This window comes from Squalius cephalus (genome assembly GCF_949319135.1).
Source record: "Squalius cephalus genome assembly, chromosome: 1".
NCBI lineage: Eukaryota > Metazoa > Chordata > Actinopteri > Cypriniformes > Leuciscidae > Squalius > Squalius cephalus.
The window spans coordinates 13,662,241-13,685,590 of NC_137122.1; the positions used below are offsets into that span (position 1 = coordinate 13,662,241).

At 37.7% G+C, this 23,350-nt stretch overlaps 2 protein-coding genes across 10 annotated transcripts in view; both read right to left on the reverse strand.

Annotated features, from left to right (window-relative positions):
• LOC307163322 (uncharacterized protein) overlaps positions 1-23,350 on the reverse strand; it is a 326,027-nt gene that overhangs the window by 51,581 nt on the left and 251,096 nt on the right. The window contains exons 1-2 of one of the 5 annotated variants that reach the window (XM_079879358.1): positions 14,266-14,308; positions 11,010-12,093 (exon numbers count right to left, since the gene is read on the reverse strand). The exons of the other annotated variants lie outside the window; for them this stretch is intronic. Coding sequence (XP_079735484.1) covers positions 11,010-12,088 — 1,079 coding nt within the window. The 5' untranslated portion in view covers positions 12,089-12,093; positions 14,266-14,308. Of the gene's footprint in view, positions 1-11,009; positions 12,094-14,265; positions 14,309-23,350 lie in introns of those variants that run through there. 5 annotated transcript variants of the gene reach the window in all.
• Positions 1-23,350, reverse strand: part of LOC307162833 (uncharacterized protein) — a 302,806-nt gene that overhangs the window by 13,972 nt on the left and 265,484 nt on the right. For 2 of the 5 annotated variants that reach the window (XM_079878520.1, XM_079878519.1), the window contains exon 1: positions 2,788-2,848. The exons of 1 other annotated variant lie outside the window; for it this stretch is intronic. The gene's annotated coding sequence lies outside the window, so the exon portion shown is untranslated. Of the gene's footprint in view, positions 1-2,787; positions 2,849-23,350 lie in introns of those variants that run through there. 2 more of the 5 variants (XM_079878522.1, XM_079878523.1) reach the window with 2 other exon arrangements.

The window sequence follows — 23,350 nt, forward strand, 5'->3', positions numbered from 1 at the left end:
TACATTTACCCATATTTGCTTACCTTGTCTCGAGACTACGCTGACTAAATCCAGATAATCCAGTAAAATCCACCGCTGGGGTCAGGGTTGCCAGATCTGACTGACAGTTTCCAGCTCAAACACGACGTTAAACCCGCCCAAATCATGAAAAGCCCAATTTGGCGGAAACCCGCTAAATCTGGCAACACTGAGGCGTTGTCAAGCAAGCGCGTGCCTAGCAACATAACAGATTTAGAACCTGCGCAGGAGAAACGAAACGAAAAACGTTTTCTTTTCAAAGTGTAAAAAAAAAACATTTTAATGATGGAAAAATTCTTTGTAAAATTAAGATGAAAATTTAAGACCATTGGATTCAGATTTAAGACAAATTAAGACATTTTAAGGCCTTATTTTAGGAAAACGGAATTTAAGACTTTTTAAAGGAGTCATAACCTAGTCTTAATTTGGATACCTACTGCTGTATTATAGTCTTTCATGCCCTTCTAAAAAAGAAAAGTGGAAAAATAAATAAAAACAGAGCTCCTAAAACCTTTATTTCTGAAGGCATTATTGTCTCGCGAGATCTGATGCGATGTTTTGGCTGTCGTGGACGTAGAGTCCATTCCCCGTGTTTACCTTGAAGCTAACGTTACATACAATAGCCGCATTAGTAGTTAGCTGCTGTTTGTTACACACAGTAGAGCAATAAAAACAGTCTTACCGTTTCAATTTCAGGCAAGTCCCGGATGGTTGGAATGGCACCTTTTTTCAAACGGAGCTTCGTGGCCAACTTCGCCTGATATTGGCCCAAATTTGTGAATGATTCCGGCGTAAAATGTTTAGCGCAGACACCGAACAATAAGCCAGTTGAAAGTGTTGCTGGGACAGCGTCATTAAAAATTAATTTTATCCACTGGTCCCTGATAGTTTGGTCCGTTTTTGGTATAGAAAACACATTCGCATGTTGTTTCTGGCAGTCAACCACAGAGCAACTCACGTGTGCACTCGGTTTCTCCATCTTTCGCGACTGAACTGAATATGAGGGGGAGAGGGGAAGGGCGGGCTTCCTGCTGCGGTGTCCATATATGGTATATCCTGCCCCGTCTTGACGTCAAGACGGGGCTGAAATCAAAATCTCGTTTTTTAGTGCGCGTGCACGTGGGCTATTTTACAAACCCTGAGGTAAACAAACGCTTCACTTTTAAATATCGGCTTCCCGGCCAGTGTATAATCATTATGCAATCATAACATACATTGATTCTCGTTGAAAAGTGAAATTTGCAGGTTATGACTCCTTTAAGACTTTTTAAGGACCCGCGGCCACCCTGCTTGAAATACAGAGTGTTTTCAGCAGATCTGTTAATGGGTCAATGACGTGACGGGTCATTTTTTTGTCCAAAGGCCTTAATAATAATAAAAAAACAAATATATAACATCCAAAGTATGTAAGGTAGTACAACTTGATCTCTTTTACTGAATCCAAAAGGTTTTAATGATATTTTACTACATAAAGGTATTTTAAAGATTTTGAAGTGTCAAAAAGGTCATTCGGTAAAACCGATATAGTAAATATTTAAAAGGAATAATATTGCTTTTAATAACTAAAGGAACTACAATAATACAAATATAAAGCAGATAAGGCTCTTTTTTTTTTTACATTTCCCCTTTTCTCCTTTCCCTGTGCAATGTTTTACTTGAATATGTTTAGAGTAGTCCAATAAATAATTACATTTATGAGATCAGTGATAATTTGTTTTAATATTTCTTCTGTGGTACACACTATATACTATCTCAACATCAATGTCAAATCAGTTTTTAACTTTGAAATCAGTGGTTAAACCGAATGACTTTTTTGGTGACATTTTTTCCATCTTGTAAAAAATGACAAAAAACAGTGTTAATTGATTGTACAAACCACAAAATCATGAACTAAAAAATGGTTTCAAATATAGTTATATCTCCATTCTATTTTTTTACACTTTTAAAAACCTTATTCGACAATGACCCTAATATTGCTGAGCCTCAGACTATCAACAACACTCATTCAACAAGCCATTCAGGATCATCAGCAGATCATCTCACTTTATTCTGAGTGTTTGCTGTTAGAAACACATTATTTGAGTCAGGATACATGATAAAAGCCTGTAAAACTGTTAAATTGAATAAAACATAAATAACACAAAAACAATCACTAATGTCACTCATCTTCATCAACCACTACAGATTAATAATTAATAACATAATGTCCAAATTAATCTAAATATAGCTAGTTTGATCTTATGATAACTACATTAATCACTATGAAGTAGTTAATTCATTAAAATAATAACACGCATAATTTATTACATGTAGGCCTACAGAAATTTAAAATGATCATAAAACTTTCCAAATAGTAATGGGAACGGGATTAGTATTAATTTAATGTCTCGCGTGGCTCATTATAGGCTCAATGTAAAGCATTTAGCAGTCTCTGTTCCAGTATGACACTTGATTTTGATTGATTTGATTTTCACCTGATTTATTTGAGATTGATTCCCATATCAATTCCCCTCACTGATCTCAAAATGACTTTGACATCTGACTTGACGAGACAATCACACAAACGAACACAAAATCGCTCAGGTCTGAATGAACTCAACATATTCTCCTCATGCTCGCTGCTGCTGCACTAAATGTTTATTTCAGTAGGAAGACGCCAGAAAAGACACACAAGCATCGCTGTGATCGATGAAAACAATACAGAAATGAGTCTGTCGCTTAATCAAACTGTATAAAGTGTGTTTAATGGAGTGTAAATGTGAGAAATACCGTGAACTGCTCTGCTCTCCTCTCCTCAGAAGAATCGACGCTGAAACCCAATGACGGAAGAGACGGCGCGCGTGATGACGTCATCGTTAGCGGCCGCCAACGGTGGATGATCAAAGACGCGCCAAATATTTCTTCCTCAGTAAATAAGTTTCTCAATTTCTAATTGTAATGACTTTAATTTGTGTACACTAAAGGATGTATAAAATAAAATCTTATCCTCGTGTTTTTTAATGTTTTTTCTATCATCTATTTCTCCTTTTATTTTTATCTTTGTTTTAGGTAGTTACGCATTGCTAACTTATTCCTTTATTCTGTATGTTCAGATGACATTGTACATATTGTTGTTAAATTTTTGTACATATTTTTTTTATAATTTTGTTACAAAATTGTATACCATGAATGTCATCTCTGTACTGTTTGCAAGCATAATAAAATAAAGTAAATAAAAAGCACGCTAAATACCCGGGGCATAAAACAAGGCCATGCAGCAGCTCCATTCTTATTTCTTCGAGACTGTCCTTGCTACTATAGCAAGCCGTTTAGCATTAAATAACCCTGGCTCTACTAGTCGTAGTTTAGTTTTAACTAGTCAAAATTCAAATTCCAGATATCTTAATTCCAGTTTTTGACTAGTCATAATATACATTTGAGATCAATACTATTTTGACTAGTCATATTCTTCCATTGGAAAATATTTCCGGATATCTTCAAATGAGTTTTGAGTTTTTAAAGATATCAAGAATTGATTTTGTACTAGGCATAATCCTAACTAGAGATATCTCGAATTACAATAGTGATAATTACATTAGAGATATCTCTAACTGAATTATTACTAGTAAAAAATTATAACTCAAGATATCTCTAACTGGTTTTTGACTAGTCATAATCAAATTGAATATATCTATAGTTCATAAGATATCTAAATTGTGTATTCAAATCACCCCACTGCTAAGCACCGCCTTTTCTTTTCTGACTAATCCTGATGTGCATTTTGAAACCCAACGGTCTTCAGGAGCACGCAGAAAAAAGGACAATAACAATGAGATGTTGATAAAACGAGTAAAGAGTTTAATAAATCATTATATGAAGAAAATACAAACATTAAAGGGTTAGTTCACCCAAAAATGAAAATTATGTCATTAATGACTCACCCTCATGTCGTTCCAAGCCTGTAAGTCCTCCGTTCATCTTCGGAACACAGTTTAAGATATTTTAGTTTTAGTCCGAGAGTTTTCTGTCACTCCATTGAAAACCTATGTACGGTATTCTGTCCATGTCCAGAAAGGCAATAAAGACATCAAAGTAGTCCATGTGACTACAGTGGCTCAATCTTAAGTTTATAAAGCGACGAGAATACTTTTTGTGTGCAAAAAGTAAACAAAAATAACGACTTTATTCCACTATTCATTTCCTTTTCTCTGGGCCTCAAGCTATTTCACGTAGTGTTTTAGCGCAGCACGTCTGTGTTGTAAGTCACACGCATCACACACATGACCAGCATCGGCCAATAGTGAACCTACGTGTGACGTACAACACAGAAGTGCTGCGCTAAAACACTATGTGAACTAACTCGAGACCCAGAGAGAAGGAAATGAATAGTGGAATAAAGTCGTTATTTTTGTTTACTTTTTGCGCACAAAGTATTCTCATCACTTGATAAACTTAAGATTGAGCCACTGTAGTCACAAGGACTACTTTGATGTCTTTATTGCCTTTCTGGACATGGACAGAAAACCGTACATAGGTTTTCAATGGAGGGACAGAAAGCTCCGACTCGGACTAAAACTAAAATATCTTAAACTGTGTTCCGAATATGAACGGAGGTCTTACGAGCTTGGAACGACATGAGGGTGAGTCATTAATGACATAATTTTCATTTTTGGGTGAACTAACCCTTTAAGTAAAAGTGAAGGAGAATGAGACAGATCTCTCTCTTTACTGACTTATAAGAGCCAAAGCATCTCAAGAGAAGAAGAGAAGAAAAGTGTCCAGTTTCAAAGATACATGAAAGTATATATTGCATTTCCATGAGTAGAAGTGGAAGAGACACTAGATGTTCTGATGAAAAACAATAAAGAACGAGTAAAAAATGAACATCAGATTCACATCTCTCTTAACAGTGTTATGGTCTCTTCTTCAGCTCTTGAACTTTGCCTTCAAAGGTTTTGAAACCTCCGGTGTGAATTTTCTGGTGCTCTTTCAGTTCATCGTCTGTAGTGAATGACTTCCTGCATTTCACTACTTCCCAGTGTGAACTCTCATGTGAGTCTTCAGACTTGATTTTCATGTGAAGCGTTTCTTACACTGAGGGCAGGAGACAGATTTTTTGGCTTCTGTTTTTCCTTTCTTGTTCACGTCCATCAGATCTAAAAGAAACATTAAATCAAGTGAGTTTCAATGGACTATTTTATGCAAACAACTTGCGAATCATGTCTTACTCATGTAGTTAAAGTAGTGATGGGCTATCTCGAAACACTGCTTCACGAAGCTCAGACACCTTTATGAATCTTTGTTTCAAATCATGTTCAGATTTGTGGTGGTTCAGAGCGTGTATCAAACTGCGAAAGTCCCATGATTTCAGTAAATGAGGCTTCGTTGCCTCATAAACGTTTCGAAATGTCAATGATCTCTGTGAACCCATTATGCAGTTAACCATTGAACAAGTGTCTATGGGTTTTGCCTGATCTCTGATCAGTTTTAAACATTTGTAGACGCTTTAATGAGACTTTTGTATAATTAAAAATAATAATAGTAGTGGATAGTCTTTTATTCGCCTGTTTAGTTGAGCAATCCATGCAACAAACAAAAAGAGCCCTGAAAATGTATTAAAATCCACATATTATACAGATACTTAAAGGGATACTCCACCTCTGGAAAGATGAATGTGTATTTAAATTGGGTCATTTATGTTGAAGAAATGTGAAATTATTTTTTAATTTGGAGCTTTCTAGACTGAGAAAAGCCAGAAAATGTATTTTTGGCTTATGTGGATGAAAGACAACAACTCCCAGAATGCACTTGCTTCGCTGCTCTACGAGGCCACTCCCAAGCCACGCCTACCGGTTAGAGAGCAGTTGTAAACAATAAAGCTAACTAGTCTCCGTGAGTCTGCCCGGGTTTTTGAGATCGCATTGCACAAAATGTCCGGGATTCGGCTTTTGCGTTCTACAGTCGCCATTCATTGTGTTTACTGTGGCGAGAAGGACAAGACTAGGGCCACGGGAGAACGACTTGAGGTCGGTGGCGTGATTACTGATGACCGACACCTGTGAGGCACTGGTCTCGTATCTCACGGAGGAGCGGGTATTTTCTTAGCAATGGTAAAACGCACATCAACCGATCACTTGTTTAGCGTTCATGTAAACACTACATTCAGATTCACCAATTGGAATGAATTCAGTTAGATTGAAACAAAAGGTGTGCATGTAAACAATGAATGGCGACCGCAGAAAGCAAAGCCGAATCCCGGACATTTTGGACGATCTCGACGGCCGGACATGCAGGTTTCTGCCGGTGAAATCAAACGCACTGTGGCACTGATCTGTGATAGGTCTGTTAGCGCATTAGGTCCAACCTCCTATGGGCGGGTTTGAAAGGGTGGGAACTAGTGCTTGTAGTCTCAACAGAAATCCCCCCCTCTTACACTTCCTCCGACAATGACGCAAAATGACGATTTTTGCGTCATTGTGGGAGGAAGTGTAAAAGTTAAATAAGGCATGAATGGTCAAGGCATGACCATGACCATTCAATAGTATGACTGGGTTTCTAACAATGCAAAGCTTAATGCAAATGGCTGGAGTGCTCCTTTAATATTTATGATATTAGATGATTTGTTGATTGCATTTGATTGATTACCCTCAATAACACATTTGCAATAGTTTGTAAAAGGTGTTTTTATGCATGTTTGGCCTGAGGTTTTTTTTTTTTTGCATTTACACTGTCCTGACCAACGTGTGACGTTTTGAACGCTTTAAAATAGTGAATAATTTTTTACAAAGATTCGAACCTTTGAAAAGCTGAGTTTTCATGATCTAAAACAAACTTAAATTAACTAGGGGTGCAAGAACTAATTGCTGAAGTCGATCATAAAAATAAACAATAAGTGAAGTTCACAAGGTAATTTGGGGAGGAGTGAACCCATCTAATATTCACCTCGCTCTGGCATCAGCTGTTCTGGCGTCCCTCCACCTCCCCAACTCCACCTGCAGAATTTAGACATCTTGCTACTATACTCATCATCCAAGCATTATTAGTCCCACTGGGGGGTGTATCTAAGCTCCAGTTGAAGCTGCTTCCATAGAAAAACATTTCTATGGCCAAAACGCATCTGCATGGTGCATGGTGAGCATGTGAACCATGTTATTGGAAATTATCGGATATTTTTTTAAATGTATTATTAATTTGTGTTTAAGTTGCTCAAATTGCTTTTACGTCGTTTAGCCAGGCAACAGACAAGTGACCAATCCTGAGTGGTGATGTCACTACACACTAGTGATGTTACATTTGTGAATGAATCGTTCTTTTTGAAAGAATCTTTTTGGTGAACGAATCGTTCTTGTTCACGTAATAAACTGACTAATATTTCTCGTTCACTGAAATCCCTCCCTCCACTATTAAATAGGGCCCTATAAAATCCGTTTAATTTTTTTTCCCACATTACGTTTTTTCCATTTTCATTATTGCAAATTCCATTTTTTCCGTTTTCATTTTTTGGGAATTCAGTTTTTTTTTTACCGTTTACTGTTATTTTAGTCGTAAAAAGAGTGCTTTTAATGTTAATGATTAAAATGTACCGAAAATAAAATAGGAATGACCTTAAATTTATTGAGGTAACAAACATCACATTTACTCAGTATGAGCTTTATACTGTCCAGTAAAATAAATTATATTCGTTTATATAAGTTTAAATAAAATGAGGGACGAGGCCGGTGGCGTGATTACTCTAATGAGCGACACCTGCGCAACGCACTGGTCTCGTATCTCTCACGGAGGAGTAAAACAGTGAAAAATAAAGGAGGAGCGATGACAGTGAAGAGTAAGAGAGGAAAGGCCTGAATTTGTGACAGTAGTCGTCCGTGAGGGGCTGCTGTCTTTTAGTTTCATTTTTTTATTTGTTTTATTTTTATTATTAAATATATTTGAATGTTTGCCGGTTCCCGCGTCCTTCTTCCCATAACAAGTTCTTGACCGTTTAACCATTAACCGAAAGTAAAAATTTTGACAGATTAAAGGCCTGTTCACACCGGGACGAATTTCGCACGCGATATTCGCCGACGTTTAACGCCTCGTGACTAAACAAAGGGCGCCAATGTGAGTGTGCACACCGACACGAAAAACGTCACGCGTAAAAGCGTCATTTTTTAAAAAATGCCTCGGGTTCGTTTTTTTGGTTTGACGCACCGCGTTAAAAACTGTCCGACCAATGAGATTGCCGCTTTTGATGCAAAGATGCAAAGCAAGATGAATGTAGAGCTGCTGCTCTCGTTGGTGTCGGAACATAAAGAAATATGTGACAAACACGACAGCGACTACAAAAACAGGTATTTCTGTTTTACATTAAGCGCCATCTAATGTCAGGGAATGAATTTGCATGTTCACTCGGCTCATCGTCAGCGAAAATCGCTTGGGTGTGAACACAAAAAACACGTTGAAAAACGCTGGCGAATAACGCGCGCCGATATTCGTCCAGGTGTGTAGGGCCCTTAATACTATCAGTTAAACGGTTTAAAACGTTTTTTTTTTTTTTAGCTTCTTTTTTTTTTTGCTGCATTGTTTAAAAATAAAATACTATATAGCTTATATTTATTAACTCACGGAACGCGTCGACACGCGCAACCACACTCGTGACATGTGCCTTGCAGACATTTTTTTTCCGAACAATGTAAGCAAAATGAAGCGAGCGAAAAGAAGCACTGTGTGGGATCATCTGGTGGAAAGCAAATGAAAGGCACTTCCCGAAGCTGGCCACTCTAGCGAGACGTTACCTGTGAATTCCCGGGACATCTGTCCCATCAGAGAGGGTGTTTTCTGCCACGGGTCTAACTGTCAACAGGCTGCGCTCCAGACTGACCCCACATCATGTTGATATGTTGCTTTTTTTAAATAAAAATTAGACAAGGTGTTGAGGTAGGGCTGCTATTTTTATTTAACGAAAAATCTTAGTCTAACGGAAAAAAATTGCCGGTTTTTGAAAGCTTCGTTCAAACGGATTCAGTGTTTTATTTTTGTCATCATAAGTTAATTTGTTAATTATTTAAGTTTAAAAAATATATTTAGTGTAGGCCTGTTTTTTTAAATGAGCATCCCTATATGAAATTAAAGTTGACTGTCATCATGAAACAGCCAAGTTGAATGCAACAGCAGTAATGCACATATGTATGGATGTGGTGGCCTTAATAGCATTATCATTGTACTTCTTGTTCTTTCTTCACATGGCTTTTGGATAACAGGTGGTCAGTGCATGTATTTTTGCGCTTCCAGTCAACGTAATGTTGACAAAACTTACAAAACAAGAGTTCGCCTGACACATAAAAGTCACGTGGGAACACTGGCTGCGTGGCGTTTGCGTGGCGTTTTCCATGTCTTTGCACACCAGAAACGTGTCTGACGTGGCGCTGCTGCTGCTAGGTGACATATAAGCCTCATTGCTAATATATTTGACATATGGGGAGAGAGTTGTGGTAAAACACGATTTCACTTTTCTAACTTTAGTTAGTGTGTAATGTTGCTGTTTGAGCATAAACATCATCTGCAAAGTTACAACGTTTAAAGTTTAAAGCAAAGGGAGATATTTGCATTTAAAGAAATCAATTTCTAAGAACTACAGAAAACGGCCGATAAGGACTACACGACATTCCTGCGGGCTTGCTGACATCACTAAGCCCAATATTTACATAAACCCCTCCTCTGGGAACACAATACATAAAGGGGGCGAGGCCATTTTATGTTCCTTTGGAAAAGAGTTGTTGTGGTAGTAGAGTATCATTGCTGCTATGCCGTCGAAACGCTGTTTTTTACCACTTTTAGCATAGCTTAGCATAGATCATTGAATCGGACAGGACCATTAGCATCTCTCTCAAAAAAATTAACAAAGAGTTTAGATATTTTTCCTATTTAAAACTTGACTCTTCTGTAGTTACATCGTGTACTAAGACTGACGGAAAATGTAAAGTTACGATTTTCTAGGCTGATATGGCTAGGAACTATACTAATGATATGACGCAGTGCCTGGAAATAGTCCCCAGCTTGGTAACTTCCAACGTGACCGGGACTAAGTTTGTCTAACCTATTAGACCTATTTTCAGGTGCTGCGTCATATCATTACGCCTGCTGGACTCATGGTACGGCAGCAAAGTTTCTTGATTATTACGCAGGAATGAGAGTATAGTTCCCAGCCATATCAGCCTAGAAAATCTCAACTTTTAATTTTCTGTCGGCCTTAGTACACAATGTAACTACAGAAGAGTCAAATTTTAAATAGGAAAAATATCTAAACTCTTTGGTCATTTTTTTGAGAGAGATGCTAATGGTTTTGTCAGATTCAATGATCTATGCTATGCTATGCTAAAAATGGTACCGCCAGACCCGGAGATCGGCTGAATGGATTTGAAAACGGTAAAGCTCAACTGTTTAACTCTGGGGAGTTGTAAAATGAGCCTATTTCCAAAAAAAAGTGGAGTATCCCTTTAACTTTTTCGCCGACGAAAGCAGAGGACGAGTAGCTAAAATATTAATTATGGAAGAAAACCTTGTGCTTTGGTCATCTGAACCACTAATTTTGACTTATTTTATTATTTTAATGAGTAAATTAGGCACACATTTTAATGAAACCAAATAATTTTTTTGTTACAAGTAAATATTTTTGTTGACTTAAGACAAAACACATAAGACACTATTTTTCGCCCCCTGCTGGTGTATTTATGTAATATGAAGAAATTGTCACCGAACGAATCAATGAATGAATCATTTTTGTGAACGAACTGAAAATGAACGATTCGCTGGAAAGAATTAAAATTTCCACCACTAGTACACACACACACACACACACACACACACTACCATCACGGTTCGGCACGGTTAGCCAAGTGTGCTGAGAGTTCAGGGCCGAGAACGGTTAGTAATTGTGCCGTGCCGTACCAGCTCAAGTGGAAACACAACTGGAACCTTTTCTGAAGGTGGAAAAACAGCTTTTGTTTCTCAGCACATAAAGATGAACAACTTACCGTGATTTCAGACTGCGGTGAGGTGGTTTCTCCACTGCATGGATCTTCATGTGTCGCTTCAGGTAAGTTTTAGTAGAGAAACTCTTTCCACACTGATCACACGTGTGCGGCTTCTCTCCAGTGTGGATCCTCTCATGTATTTTCAGAGATGATGAGTTATTGAATCTCTTGTCACAGTGTGAACACTTGTAAGGTTTTTCTCCAGTGTGGATCCTCTCATGGGTTTTCAGAGATGATGAGTTATTGAATCTCTTGTCACAGTGTGAACACTTGTAAGGTTTTTCTCCAGTGTGAATTCTCTGGTGCAGTTTTAAATGTTGAGCTCTAGTAAAAGTCTTCTCACACTCAAAGCACATGTACTCTCTCACACCAGTGTGATTTTTTTTATGTGCATGTAAAGTTTGCAGCTGTGAAAAACTCTTTCCACACACAGAACATGAATACGGCTTCTCCTTCGTATGAACTCTCAGGTGTGTCTTCAGGTGTGATGTACTAAGAAATGTTTTCGCACACTGATCACATGTGAACGGCTTCACTCCAGTGTGGATCCTCATGTGAACATTAAGGGATGAAGATCGATTGAAACTTTTCCCACACTGATCACATGGGAACGGCTTCACTCCGGTGTGGATCCTCATGTGAACATTAAGGGCTGATAAATCACTAAAACTATTCCCACACTGATTGCATGTGAACGGCTTCTCTCCGGTGTGAACTCTCATGTGAGTCTTAAGAGCGTTTTTGTCTGAGAATCTCTTTTCACACTGATCACACATGAACGGCTTCTCTCCGGTGTGGATCCTCATGTGAATCTCAAGACTTTGTTTGGTTGTAAAACTATTCCCACATTGATCACATGTGAACGGCTTCTCTCCAGTGTGAACTCTCATGTGACACACAAGATTTTGTTTGCGTGTGAAACTCTTTCCACACTGAGTGCAGGTTGTAGATTTATAGGCTCTTCTTTTCTTTAAAAATGTCTTTTTAGTCTTTGAGCGACTCAAGGGTTTTTCTCCAGGTTTGACATGATGTTCCTCCTCCACTTCACTCAGTTCTTCACTCTCCTCGCTCTCTTCCATCGGGTCTGAAATCAAAGAAAAATTAATTTTCTAAATAATCAAAATAATTAAAAGAGAGAAATATGGAGTAAATGGAGATAAAAATTATCTCAGATGTAACAGACAACTGCGATAAAATATCACAATAAAATAATAATTTTTGTCTTTTTATAAATTGATTAAACGTCCCTAAAACTTTCCATGAATGAGGTACACTGATTTTGTAAACATTATATTTTGACACCAACTTTTAGATTGATATATAGTTATGTTAAAAACTACTTAAACGTTTTAATTATTAAGGGCCGTTCAAGATACTTCCATTGACTTCACACACATGTGAAAGTGTGACACAAGAAACACAAGATATTTCACTGCGAGAAAGAACACAAATGTTTGCAGTAAAGCGGAGTAGATTGTAAATTTGTAAATTTTGGAATTATTATTATTTGTTATATGTTTGTAAAAATATGCACAAAATTCAGGTCAAATTGCTACAAATTATAAACCATATATAAATAAATGTCAAATAAAACAGTTCAAATTAGTGATGTAAACAGTTAATCGATTATCGATTAATTGTGACAAGATTTTACTCGATTAAATTAAATTAATTGTCGGCTAATTGAACTTTGCGAACGTGACACGAGATTCTCGTGGGCGGCGAGAGACCCGACACAAACTTGAGGCGGCAAAAAAGAAACCAAACATGAGGCGGTCAACGGAGTGGAGTGACAGAGCTGCCAACTCTCACGCATTCACCGTGAGACACGCAATTGACACTTTTCACACGCTCTCACGCCACACATCCATTTTCTCACGCACAGAAAAATCGCGAAGCAAAGAGGACACGGAGACCGACAGACAAGACAGAGCAGGTTACTTGATGATATAAAAAAAAATCTCAGCTCTCAGATTGTGTCAATTTTATTACGAAATTCAAACAATAAAATACCGTTTTGCCGCTTGTAAATGTTACACGACAGATCCCTAGCGCACGTTAACCGATCATCTCTAGCTAATAGTAAAAAAAAAACGAACTCTGTTGAAAGATACAGTAGGCTACAACTTACCGAAATGTATATTCCTCATACATAATATCGATCAATCAGTGTTTTTCATCAGCGTGAAGAGGTCAATAACATAGCTGGAGAACAATTATGTCACATTTACCTCAGGAAAGCCATTTAATTAACATAATATAGGCTATAGCACGTAGTTGGCAAGAAAAAAAAATAGCTATAGAGAGTATTTTGCTAAATATGTGCTCTATATTACATATTTATTATATTTTTACTTATATCATTAAATAAAGATGTTATTATAATAAAAAAAACGCATTATATTTAATTATTTTTAACCTTAAATATTAGCCTAGTACCAACTGATAGGGCTCTCTGTTTACAGCATTAGATGAGTTGTTTTTTTTCTTGAGAAAAATTAACCCTAGGCTATCTTGTGTAGCCTACCTAATATTTAGCCAAATGAGTAAATATTAAATCAAATCACAATAATTGAATTGAAACAATAAAAAGCGTATAGCTTACCAGAAATTGTACCATGTTGTCACTAAACCTAATAAAATTCAGTTTAGTTACTAAAATGTTAGTGACAATCACAATACACTTATTGTGATGCATTTTTTTTTACAATTTTTTTTTATGTATTTTAATTTTCTGTGCATAATTTATTTTGCAACATTCATTGCAATAATGTAATTAGATCATTAATGTTACAGTTTTGTGTACTGTGCAGAAACTGACAATGATCATAAAAAAAATTATTAAAATAAAGAGCACCACAAAACAATATTGTTTACTAGCCTATATCAAACTGTATTCATATGTATCTATATTATCATTTATGTATAGGTTTAAAATGGATCACGTGGCTCACTATTGGCTCAAAGTATTATTTACAAAGTATTTATCAGTATCTGTTCCTGTATTAACAAATCTGATCTGCTAAAGATGTGAAAAGAGTATCGGGTCTGAATGAACTCAACATATTCTCCTCATGCTCGCTGCTGCTGCACTAAAGTTTATTTCAGTAGGAAGACGCCAGAAAAGACGCACAAGTATCGCTGTGATCGATGAAAACAATACAGAAATGAGTCTGTCGCTTAATCAAAGTGTATAAAGTGTGTGTGATGGTTGTGTAAATATGAGAAATAGGCTACCGTGAACTGCTCTCCTCACCTCAGAAGAATCGACGCTGAAACTCAATGAGAGAAAAAACGGCGCGCGCGAGCGGTGACGTCATCGGCCTTCAACGCACGCGCGTACCCCGCCATAGAAATATAAAATAGAATTCGCCTTGGCTACGGCCATAGACAGTATATAAACTGGACACAGCGACCCCATAGGTTTCAACGGAGAGAAGTTGAAGCACATTAGAAGCAGTTACTTCCTGATTGCCAAGCGTACTGCGCAGACTCAAACTGAGCTTGATGACGTAGATGTGACGTGAGCAACCTGTCTGACAATTGTAAGTCTTCTAATAGCTGTGCCAAAGAAATCTGAATCACCCACCGAATCTTGCAGATACGGCGAGCGTGAACGGCGTGAACAGGAGCAACTTTTGGTACGTATTCTTATTATTTTGTAATTTTGCATAGTATTTATTTATTTTAATATTTAACGCCAGTACGCCATATTAAGTTAATGCATAATATTAAGAAGTTATGTAAAATGATAAATAAAAACAGGCAAAGTAGGCCTACATGTCAGCACAATCTTCCAAAATTATTAAAAGTGATTCAAATAGGCACAGATGCACACATACCTTATAGGCCTAGGTGTTAAATCATGTGAGTTTGCCTAATAAATCATAGTAAACATGAACAGAAACGTTTTTCTTTATTTCTTTATTTCACATTTAGGTTATGTTGGCTAGGACATGTTGTAGATGGCTTCCGACTAGGATGAAAGGGATCACATTCATCTTCATGTAAATGTAAAAATAAATGAATAACGTTAACCGCGATTGACATTGAGATGTGTTTTTTTTCCATTGCCTGTATAATTTCCCCATCCCCCGTTAAGGTATGGCTCGTTACCCATACTTCATATTTAATGAAGTAGAGAAATTATTTAAAGTTCGTGGATGAATGTTACTTCATATGTTTTCACTTGCTACACACCGAATTATTTACAATTCCTCAAAACGTTGTTGAAATATTTTGTTCCGTTGCTTTTATGGACTCTAATGGGCTTGTCCCTTGACTTTATCGGAATGCATGCCTCCACGTCTCCCCGACGCTCCCCTATTGACTGCGAGTGTGAGCTTCTCCTCCTGTCTATACGGTAATTTCCAGAGAGTCGCGTGGTTATGACGCAATCGTTAGCCTACTTTTACAAAAACTGCCTCTACGGGGCCATAACGTAAGATACAAGGTAACGGAGCATTTTATACATTGTCGTGTTTCTTTAGAAATAAACAATAGACAAATGGAGTCTTTAAACGCCTCAGATGTAAAGTTATTCGCTGTCAAAGTGACGCCAAAATGAATGGGAGTCAATGGGATGCTAACAGCAGGTGAAGGCTTGTTAGCCAATGGCGGCTCCCGGGGGTACCTTCAAAGTAATATGAAACCCTGACCCCCTGGCTACGGCAGTTCATTGGAACGAATGCGTCAATAGAGCCGCCATCTTGGAACAGGGGAGCCCCTCCTCTTTAAAGGAACACTTTGCAAGTGTTTTTTCTCTACGAAGCTCCCCCTAGTGTCTGGTAGTATAATGCTTTCAAACACTCTGTCGTAAAAAAGAACTGTTGTTCCTCCCCCCTCCCCACGAGCAACCCAGCTGATCAGCTGTCAACCCAGCTGAGCAGATGAACCGGCTATTTCAAAACCAGTTATGTCTACCGAGGCAAGTAAAGCAATACTTTCTTTCCAACTGATGGCGATTTTTTTTTTTTTATTGTGTTGTCATGCATACTAGTATGTTTACCGGGAACGACTGATATGAACGAGGCGAACTACTGCTTTCGTGTTTGTTTGTTTTTGGGAGAATGGGCAAGAGCATAAAATATATATATATATATATATATATCGGAGGCTAATATTTGTCTAAAGTTATATTAGCAAGGTCTATAAGTTCATCTGGTAGAATGATGGTTTACCTTTGCTTGTCTAAGAAAACATCAGAACGTTTTTTCTAGCTCGATCATGATATGTGCAACATTTTGCGCGTCAGACGCGTTGACTTAGTGACATAAAATAAAAGTGTAAGTTACACAAATAAAACCGACAGAGGAACGGCCAAACAACTACAGAAATCAAACATGTTTGCTAATGACAATGCTAACATCAAAGTTATAGTATCTAGCGTACTAGTAAGCCCGTAACAGACAGAGATCATAATACAAAACCTTTACAGACAATAGCAAACATCCTGAGGTCGCAATTACTTGAAATTTAAATATTAAACACAGTTTATTCCAAAGATACTTACAAGTGCAACAGCAAGAAGGCCAGGTCAGCATCCGTTTTGCAGGCTTCTGTTTCTCTCAGTTCTCACCATTCTGAAAAAGCCGGTCCGATATATTTACTCGAGTCTGACTTCTTGCTCGGTCAGTGTCCCGTTTCCTCTTTCCTTGGTCCTCCGACAAAGATTTCCTAGCTTTCTGCTTCTTTTTTACAGGCTCAGCCATAACTCAGTCTATCGTTGCCCTTTGCTTAGACATAGCCGGTACTTGAATGGGGGCGTGTACGTGTGCACTGTGCAGTGCCGTCAAGCAATTCGTTACATCGCGAGACCTGATATCACGCGATACTTCCTGACGCCGACCCGCCGGCCCAAAGTTGCAAGTGAGTTTTTTCCGCTCTCGGGCACCAGGGGGGTGCGAAACCACCACCATTCAACCCGAAATAAGTAATATAACCATTCCACTGACTCCGAAGCTGTTCAGTTAAGGTTAAAAAGTTACCTAGTGTCCCTTTAATGCATCAGCGTCAATGTAGGCAAAGGTCTAATGGAAATAAAATCACCATAAATCGTCATGAATGCAATTTTCTTTTCTTTTTTTGGTTCGTTCCAACGGTCAGACATGTATTTATCATTGAGTCCAGAGAAAATGTAAGGTGTTTATATTAAGATAATCTACTTCTTTTTCAAAATATAATGCATAGGTGCTAGTAGGCTTAAGTCATTACAAGCCTACTTAAGTTTATTAGTCACATACTTCCACTTGTGTAAACTTAGAATGAACGATCACTACTTACCTTAGCCTACTGCATGCAAAATGGCTACAATGGTGTAACTATACATGTTAATTTAAACATTTAAATTGTATTGGTTTATTAAATATGATACACAAAGCAATTTGCAGGTGGAAGCAAATAAAAAATTTGAGAGGAACATAATGTGAAAGTTAGATAGTTGAGGTGCCAAAGACCGTTTCATCTTTTCTTTATTATTGTCCCGCAATGGGTCTACTTTTGCCACATTAAATAAGTATGTAATGTCCCATATAAAAATTTTATATATGGCCATATATGTACTTATATTTTAAATAGCATGACATATATCTATACATATATTTGACTGCAACATATATGAACATTTATGTGTCCAAACATGTGAAGAAAATATTTGAGTTCATCCATATACTGTATGATACCATATATCTGCATATATTACAGTATAGTATTGGTTTCTCGCATATATGGACAACATTAAAGTCCCTGTAAAGTCAAAATTAAGTATGTGTTCTGAGTTTGTCACACCACAGAAAAATGTGTTATTAGCCACCCAGCCAAATTTGAATGATAAAAAAGCCGGCAAGTACATAAAATAAGCTATCAAAATCTTGAAAAAATGAGCAGTAGTCTCTGCTCTCAAACCCTGGGGGTGTGTCCGCTGGCTGCGCTGAAACCAAAGGTTATTATCTGTGCTACTTTGGGCCAAATGTCTGCCATTTTATATATATATATATATATATGTTGTTACCTTTTAAGACTCTGTTTTTAAAATAGGGACATTAGTTTGGCTGTTGTGCTCAGTCACTGGAAAAATAATAAAACCAACATGCAAAATAGAATCGTGATTAAACCGTGAATCATGATTTTCTTGAAAAAAATTGTGATATGATATTTTTGCCATATGGCCCACCGCTAGGGACTCGATTACGGTGGCTTCTGTGCAGCCCAGCATCAGTTCTGTGCCTCTTCTAGTCACGTGAACGTCAATGCTAAACCTGCTAATTATTCACATGAACATCAGGACAGTTTTATGTTAATCATTCACCTGTAATCTGTGCTAATAAAAAAATGTTTCTAATCAATATTCTTTGCTTTCAGAAAAACACACACAAGGGAGGGAAGGCCGTTCTTGTTTGGCTGCTGTAAAGTGTGGCTTCCAAACACTTATTAGCAAAGTGCGTCCTTCTGTACCTGACCGCGAGCCTTCACAGGAGCAAAGTCCACAATCACCCGGACAAGAGCCGACTCCAGCCACAGATGCGCTTGAGACCGAGCCGATGGTGGATTACACTGAACCAACGACCAGCCCCGCTGTGTTATCACAGGAGCCGACTCAAACACCTGAAGAAGAGCCGACTCCAGTCACAGATGCGCTTGAGACCGAGCCGATGGTGGATTACACTGAACCAACGGCCAGCCCCGCTGTGTTATCACAGGAGCCGACTCAAACACCTGAAGAAGAGCCGACTCCAGCCACAGATGCGCTTGAGACCGAGCCGATGGTGGATTACACTGAACCAACGGCCAGCCCCGCTGTGTTATCTGGGATCAAGCCGACAGGTAACTGTCTGAGGACATTAATACTAACCCTAACTCACATGTATCAGACATGGGGACTTGTGACTTGGTGACTTGGACTCGAGTCGACTCGAGTCGCTATTTTTATGACTTGTGACTTGACTTGACAAAAAATTAAATACTTGAGACTTGACTCGGACTTGGAAGTTAAAGACTCGGGACTTGACTTGACTTGAGACACGATGACTTGAATGACTTGAGTATTAATCACATCATGTTTTCAGTTTGAATATAAAATATATAAATTATTTAAAAAAATAAAGTTGATTACCCAGCTGGAGCGCAGGCTGAGAATAGCGTTGTCATGACTGGATCACGACACTATCATCAGTCGCGCCCTCTCGTACCTTGCACACCACGCCCACTTAGATCAGATATCACATCAACATGTCAGCCGGAGGGGTACTGACTCCGAGGGTCATCGCTTTCGGCATCAAGAATTATTCACAAGATGGCAAAAGATGAACAGCGTTTTGCAAGACATGCAACATTAACATCGCGGATAGCCAGACAGAGCTGCCAACTCACACATTCACCGTGAGACACACACGACACTTTTCACATGCTCTCACGTCGCCACACATTCATTTTCTCACGCACAGAAAAATCGCGACGCAAGAGCAGGTTACATATGATATAAAAAAAAATCTCAGCTCTCAGATTCTGTCACTTTCATTACGAAATTCAAACAATAAATACCGTTTTGGCGCTTGTAAATGTGACGCGACAGATCCCTATAGCGGCAGGTGAACCGATCATCTCTAGCTAGTAAACAAACACGAATGAAGAATGTTGAAAGATACAGTAGGCCTACAACTTACCGAAATGTATATTCCTCATACATAATATCGACCAATCAATCAAACAAATGGGTCAATAAAACAGCTGGAGAACAATTATGTCACATAACATTTACCTCAGGAAAGCCATTTGATGACCATAATATGGCTATAGCACGTTAGTTGGCTAGAAAAAAGTATTTTGCTAAATATGTGTACTATTACATATTTATTATATTTTTACTTATCATTAAATAAAGTTGTTATTATAATAAAAAACGCATTATATCTCTCTGTATGTTTACAGCATTAGGTAAGTTGTTTTTTTCTTGAGAAAAATGAATGCCTATCTTGTGTAGCCTACCTAATATTTATCCAAATGAGTCAATATTAAATCAGATCACAATAATTGAATTGAAATAATAAAAAAGCGTAGCTTACCAGAAATTGTACCATGTAAACATTGTAACATGTTGTCACTAAACCGAATACAATTCAGTTTAGTTACTAAAATGTTTTGACAATCACAATACACTTATTGTAAACACAGTTTACGTACAACATTAAACTTTGTTACATTTTAAACACTGTTGGCAGAAGTGAAAAATAAATAATTTTATGAAGTTACAATTTTGTTTGATTCCATGATGTATTTTACTGAACATGAGTATTTACAATGCAACTCCAAATTATTGTAATTTATTGACAGTTACCCATATCTGGTCTTTTCACTTTATTAAGATCAGATTCTGCAGGTAAAATTACAATAATAAGGTGGCTTGACTTGGACTTGACTTGACCTACTACAGGACTTGACTTGACTTGACATAGCCTGTGACTTGACTTGACTTGACTTGCCCAAGAAAAAAATACTTGGGACTTACTTGAGACTTGAAGGTTAAGACTTGAGACTTACTTGAGACTTGCACATGTGTGACTTGGTCCCATCTCTGACATGTATGCAGAAATGTGTATGTGTGACACATGTATGTGTCAATGTCAGCCTGTGTCCTTATTTTATTTGTAATCCTCACACTGGTTGGTTCCTCTCCTGATCTACACAGGTGTGTTTAGTCATAAGCAGTTCAGTCTTATGCTGTTGTGTGTTTTCCAGGATCCTTTGACTCTCTTTATGAAGTGGGAAAGAAACTGGCATCGGGATCCCATGGTATTGTCCATGAAGGAATTCGAAAATCAGATGGCACTCAAGTATGTTGCTGTTTCTGGATACAGCAAACTTTTTTCCTCATGTTTCCTTCTGTCTTTTTTATTCAAAACATGTTTTAAAAATGTAGTAGTTTCTATTTGTAACCATTTATAACGTGCATCGTGGTGAGTGGAAGGATGACACCGGGTAAGTTGTTTGCTCTTTTAATAGCGGCAGCTCCAGCAACAGGCTACACTACAGCAACCACAAGACTCATTAATAACACTCCGCCTCTAAGGGGGCACTATTTAACAATAGTATATGTGTGCGGCACTATATACTACAAAAAAAGATTGTAGATTATAATGTAAGCAACAAAAATGTATCAGTTCACTTACGTTTGCAAATATTTTCTTTATTTTTTAGGTGATCATCAAATTTGTTAAGAAGCGTCAGTTTGATTTCAACGTAAGTTGACACGATTTTGTTCATCATGAAAATTACTATTATGTAGAAAGCATAAGATAAAACTGAAATAGACAATCAAAGCCTTGAAGCATCAGTTGTAAAGTACATGTAACGTTTGTTGTTTTCTTCTTGAATTTCCCTCACTCTTTAGTCAGGAGGTTTGAGGTTAGGAGTCAACAAACCCTTTGGTCAATCTCTTCTTTCAAGATTGGGGATTCCAACCCTTTGTGTCCAGAGGCAGCTATAATGCTAATGGTGGAACATAGCAACCATGCCGTAAAGTTCACGACATCCTAATTATGGAACATCCAGATGTCAGCATAACCTCAGAAATGCAGAAACTCATCGCTGCGTTACGGCACTGCAGTGAAAAGGGTGTTTATTATGAACACATCAGCCTGAGAAAAGTACTCATCAACCCATTCACCAGGCAGATCAAGTTAACTGGCTTTAACAGAGCACTGGCCATCAGAGAAACACGTGAGCTTGCTTTCTGAGCACAAGTCACTGATTTTTTTATGCATAGGATATGGAAATAAGGTTTTTTTTACTGAAAACTGAAAACTTACTGCTTACAGGAAAAGGTGATAGTAAATAAATAGAAGAGAGGAGAATTCACGCTTTAATGGCAACAAAGGCTTGTACAGAGTGCTGAAGGGGATGGCCGAAGGAGAATGTCTTCTGAAACTTTGTAGGAAAAATACAGACTTGTCCAAAGGTGAGACCAAAAAAAAGAACGAAATGGAAATAGCATTGCTTGAAAACATGTAAAGCTCTGACACATGTGACAGTAAAATTACCTTGATGACAAATAAGCAAAGTGTAAAACACAGCGGATTGACAGTGAATGTTTAGCCATGAATTAATGTTCATGGGCATCCAGAGAATACCATAGTAACAGCAACATTACCTCACATAAACTACATATCTCACAATCAAACAGGACTAAGGGACTGTTCGTTTTTTATTTAAGGGGCCACCGGAGGAGTTTTGAGATCTGTAGTCAAAAAATACATGACCCTCCCTTCGCCAGCAATACATTTTTCTATGACCCTCCAAAATGATTGTGAAAAAAGGCATGACCCTCCCCGATAATTTATTGATAAGCCTACTTCTGTACTGGTTTTCGCTTGGCAAAGATGTTCAGATAGCCATTGTTTGTTTTTTTTACAACCATAAACTCTTGCTTTCTCATCTTACTAGGGCTGTAACGATAGACCAAACCTACGATTTGGTTCGTATCACGATTTTTGATTTTAGATTAGAAAAAAATCATGTTTTCGGTGCTGATGCGGTGTGACTCATTCAACATGTGGGTGGCACTGCCAATAAAGCATCTAAAAGCTGTCACAAAGAACCAGCAAAAGTAATGATTATGAATATGTCAAATATAGCAAGGAGACATTTTAATTGTTTATTAATAAACAAGTGTTTTCTGTGTCGACTGCAAAGATGAAGTTGACGATGCGTCGTGATCTTCGCAGAACGCGCCAGAGAGAAATGCACATTTCATACGGATTACATAAGAGAGCAGTCTGTTTTCTTTCGTTTTGAAATGTTCTTTTTAAAAGTAGACATTTCAAGCTTTCTATATATTTCTCAGGTCTGTGAGGCAAGTAGCCTACCTTACGCTGAGTCTCGGTTCATTTATGAGACAAGAGTCCAGTTCACTCGCCTCCGTGTCATGATTATCTATTTTCTACTATATTTACTTCTTATTTATTAAATCCAGGCATTGGTTGATGAAACATTGATTAAAATTAAGATACAATTGATAAAAAACTAAATTCACTTTAAAGACAGGCTTTGTGCTTTCTGTTTGAGGTCTCTGTCTCTCGCTTTCAGAGCAGTCATGTCCGTAATGGAGAACTGTCACGCCTGTAACATTGTTTTTTTTTTTTTCACATAAATGCAAACACGAAAAATAAAATAAAAATAATATTTTATGTTCTGTGGAGGCCGACCCTTCTTCATCCGGTGGGTTTTGGTTTGCGCAGTGTAATTCATAGAATTACTAAACAATATTTTGCCACCTAAAAGTCACGTCACATGTGTATTTCCCTCATATTAAATATAAAACGCATGTGTAGACTGATATTTTTCTAATG